This window comes from Pteropus vampyrus, unplaced genomic scaffold, assembly GCF_000151845.1.
Source record: "Pteropus vampyrus isolate Shadow unplaced genomic scaffold, Pvam_2.0 Scaffold123, whole genome shotgun sequence".
Classification (NCBI taxonomy): domain Eukaryota; kingdom Metazoa; phylum Chordata; class Mammalia; order Chiroptera; family Pteropodidae; genus Pteropus; species Pteropus vampyrus.
Genome location: NW_011888904.1, coordinates 3,065,894 through 3,070,007, shown reverse-complemented (window position 1 = coordinate 3,070,007; position 4,114 = coordinate 3,065,894). Strand labels below are relative to the sequence as shown.

Sequence of the window (4,114 nt, the reverse complement as noted above, 5' to 3'; positions counted from 1 at the left end):
CTCCTGCTGCTGCCGCTCCTGCTGCTGTTGGCGCCCGGGGCCTGGGGCTGGGCGCGGGGTGCCCCCCGGCCGCCGCCCAGCAGCCCGCCGCTCTCCATCATGGGCCTCATGCCGCTCACCAAGGAGGTGGCCAAGGGCAGCATCGGGCGCGGCGTGCTTCCCGCGGTGGAATTGGCCATCGAGCAAATCCGCAACGAGTCGCTCCTGCGCCCCTACTTCCTCGACCTGCGGCTCTACGACACAGAGGTGAGTGTCCGGCCGCCCGCGCCGTCGGGACTGTGGAGGGCAGTGGAGTGGGGGGTGGCATTGTCGGACAGAGGCAAGCTTTGGTCCTTGCGCAGAGCCCTGATTGACCCGTCCGTGCCAGCCGAGAGCATCGCGGGCTGGTGCTCAGTGCTCACCCCCCGGGTCCCGCCGGGGTTGGCTGGCACAGCTGCTAGCAAGATTTCCTTCCTCTGGGATTGTATGTGTGTATGTATGTGTATGCGGTGTTGATTAGAGTCTCTTTTAACTAAAGAAAGAGTGGAGAGGTGGGAATTGGACCCCCAAAAGGCCTGCAGTGGTTGCCCCTGCCCAGGTCCCGCTGGTGGAGCTGTGGAGTGCCGGGTGGGAGGAACAGGCATATTGACTGCAAACTGGGCCACCTGGGGCTGGAGAAACCACGGGCCTGCTCGCGGTCCCTCAGGAGAGCCAAAACACACGCTGAGGTCCGGAGGGCTGCGGGACCCCAGAGGCCAGCGCGCGCAGCAGGGCAGGGCGCATGGTGCGCGCCAGCAGCTCAGAGTCCTCACCGCGCGAGCAGGTATGGGGCCGCCGGCTCTGCAGCGCTGCTGCCTAGATGTGGTTGACGCTGCGTTTGACCAGAGCGGTTTTATGGGGAGACCCTCCACCCCCACTCCCGGGTTAGTTGTTCAGAGAGTTCCCTGAGCTGATCTCGCCCTGGACTCGCGGGGGTGTCCAGCGCACCGCTGCTGTTGGTTCGGCGGCTGCAGGTGCAGTTTCTCTGGGCGCAGACTTGAAGCACGGACTTGGAGCGCAGCAGCGAGCTTGCCCTCCCAGCCTCCTTCTCTGAGGGGAGCCGAAGGTCCAAGAGCTTCCTATCCCAAGCCCTCTCCTCACGCCCTCGGCTTGGGTTCCGGCTGAAGCCCCAGCGTGGACCTTCACTGCAGCCCGGAGGCTGAAGTGCGCAGAGGGGGCTTGGAGGAGAGATCGCCGGCAGAGCGAGGTCGGGTTCGCGAGTTTTTCCAGACAGAGGAAGCCCCTACGCTCCGGCCGCAGAGTCTGAGACGCGGCCTGAAGGGGGCAGTGATTTCCTGTGCAGTACGCTCGGTTGGCTCCAGTTCCACCGCGCCAAGCCCGCCGAGGCGCTGGGCTTGACCCAGACTTTCCGGGGCTCTCCCGGCGCTTGCGCTAGAGAGCCCAGGTGCAGACCCCGTCGGAGAGGAGGGTCACACTGCCGCGCTTATGGTGCAGCCTGTGCTCTGCTTCCTTCTTTCTCTTCTCCCACCCCCCGCCCAGAGAAAGAGCAGAAATCTGTATTGCATCTTATCCCCCCTCCCCCTCCCCCACACACTTTTTCAGGGATGAACCAGCCTGCCTGCGCTGTAAATAAAAGGTGAAGGAACGGGTGACATTTGGTGGCGGTGAGCTCAGACTGCTGCAAGCGAAAGTCTTCCCCTGCCCCGGGAGGATGCAAGCTGGGGGGCTGTGCAGAGCTAATCCGGCTGTGGAATCATTTTTGAATGACATTCCCATTGCCCCCATCTTTGCCAGAACATTTCAAGTTCTCTGGAGTATTTGCCCGGCACACGTAAATGGAGAGGGCCATGCAATTATACCGAGGCATGTATTCTGGGCACTGTTTCACTACTGCTTCCGTACATATTTTTTTTTGGAAGGGACATGGGAGAACCGGTTCTTTGGAGACAAAAACATTTGTAGACAGGGCAGCCCTGCTTGCATCATCACCAAATCAGGTCAGCTGCATAATGTTTTCATCATCAATTTATCCCTTCAGAAAGCTTCCCTGAAAGAGATTTCATATTAGCTCGTTTGTGGCAGCAAAGGAATGGGTGCTTGGTTTCAGGGTGTGGGCTGAAGCTTTTACATTTTATTTTTCAAGTGTGTCTTGATGACTTTCTGAGTGAGAAGGCCCAGAGTCAAGAGGATGAGGCAGCCAGAAGACTGTTGAGTTGGTGGGAATAGGTAGGAGACATTGGGAAGGAGGGCAGAGGGTAATATCAGCCTCATGCAAACAGGGATGCGTCTCTAGCTGTGTAAAGGGGCACAGAACATGGGCTTTGGGATGGGTTGGACCTGGGTTCTAGTTAGAAACAGGTTAACTTCCCCCTGGATGACCTTGAGCAAGATATTTAATCTCTGTAAGCCTAGATTTCCACATTTGAAAAAGTGGGACTATTATATGTACTCTGCAGGGTGGTGATGTGACGCTTAAGGGAGATAATAGGCCAGAATGGAAAATGCCTTGAGCTGGCAGACTCAGAGGCCAGTGCTCTGTCTGGCATGCTGTAAGCACTAAATAAATATTGCCTACCTCCTTCCCTTCATTTTCCTCTGGTGTGGATTCACACGTAAGACATTGAAACATTGGTTGTGATAAATTGGTCACAACTAAAAGATTAAGATTGTTTATTTGTTTTTCTTGCTTTTGTAATTTCCTGAAGGGTCAGTGAAGTTATCGCAAACAAGAAAAAAGAATTCTGGTTTACAATCAAATCATTATGTTATCTCCTGCCATAAGGTATCACGTTTGGGAGAATGCCCCAGTGATATAATACCTAATTTTTTCAAGTGGCCTGACTTTAGGGTAGAGGTACTTTCTCTCTGAGCCGAAGTAAAGGAAGGATCAGTCTGGGTAACTGCAGCAAAATCTGCAGTCATCTAAAGGGTGTTTGGGGCCCGCATTAGAGTGTCTGGGGCCTGTTTTATTCATATGGGCTGTATTTGTGGATTGTGTGTGCATCCTAATCACTTGCTGGCTGTGTCACCTGTTGTCTGTAGACTTAAACACAAGACAGATGTGGTAAATGAATTTTGGCTGCCTTTGCTGACATTTGCTGTCAGTCAATGGCCGGAGACTGTGGGCAGCCAAATGGACCTCTGAAGGTCCACAGAGCCTTCAGAGAGATGGAGATTTAGCAAGGAATGGGTTAAACTAATCGTTGGGACAGCTATGTCAGTAAAGGAGTCTCCTGCATGCATTTATCCAGATTGACCCTCTATCGTAACAAGAATAGTGACAGAACATTCAAAGTCCCACTAATGCCTTGTGTTTGTACAAATGAAACATCCCAGCAGAGCACCTGCTAGTCAGGACCTTTTCTCTGGTGTACCTCAGATCACTTTAGCTATACCTCTTTATGTCTCCCAAGGAAGAGTTGAGTATTTAAAAATGTAAGCAAGGTAAGTGAAAATACATATAAAAGGAAGCATTAGAAACCACACAGAACAATGGAAGTTACTATACCAAGAACCTGGGCTAATATGCTTATTGCATTTTTGAGCATTAAATTTTAACTCTGAGCTTCCTGGCAGTCAAGGTAAAAAGGTAAACATGGTAGATTACATTTCTTATGTGTTTGATTAAAAGACTGAGGGACAATGTCTTTTTAAAAAAAAGTTTTACAGGAGCTTCAGAAATGTTTTCCATGTGGTTATTTCTCATTCTTTGGTAGCCACATTAATAAAATAAATAAGAACCAAGAAATGAGGTTTTAAAAATGTTGGCTTTTCTGATTTGATTAATGTTCACTTTAGAAAAATTGAAAATTATAGAGAAGCATGAAGAAAGATACAAATTTCTTATAATTCACCTACACAAAGATAATTACATCTAATAATTAGCATTATTCCCTTCCAGTTGCCAGTGTTCACTACTTATGTATTTGAGATCTTATTCTATGTACTCTTTTATATTTTGTTTCATTCAGTCAACATTATATTATAGGTATTTCCCTATGTCTTCAGATCCTCTTTGCACAGATGATTTTTAGTGGCTGTTTCCTATTCTATTCTATGGGTACACCATAAGTATTCAATTGTTCCCCTCTTGTTGGATTTATGTTTTCCCACTTGTGACTATTTTAAATTATTC

At 50.1% G+C, this 4,114-nt stretch overlaps 1 protein-coding gene across 1 annotated transcript in view; it reads left to right on the top strand.

Moving 5' to 3' along the window:
- Nucleotides 1-23: 23 nt before the first annotated feature.
- GABBR2 (gamma-aminobutyric acid type B receptor subunit 2) overlaps nucleotides 24-4,114 on the top strand; it is a 350,397-nt gene continuing 346,306 nt past the window's right edge. The window contains exon 1 of the mRNA XM_023534233.1: nucleotides 24-246. Within this exon, the coding sequence (XP_023390001.1) occupies nucleotides 100-246 (147 nt within the window). The 5' untranslated portion in view covers nucleotides 24-99. The remainder of the gene's footprint in view (nucleotides 247-4,114) is intronic.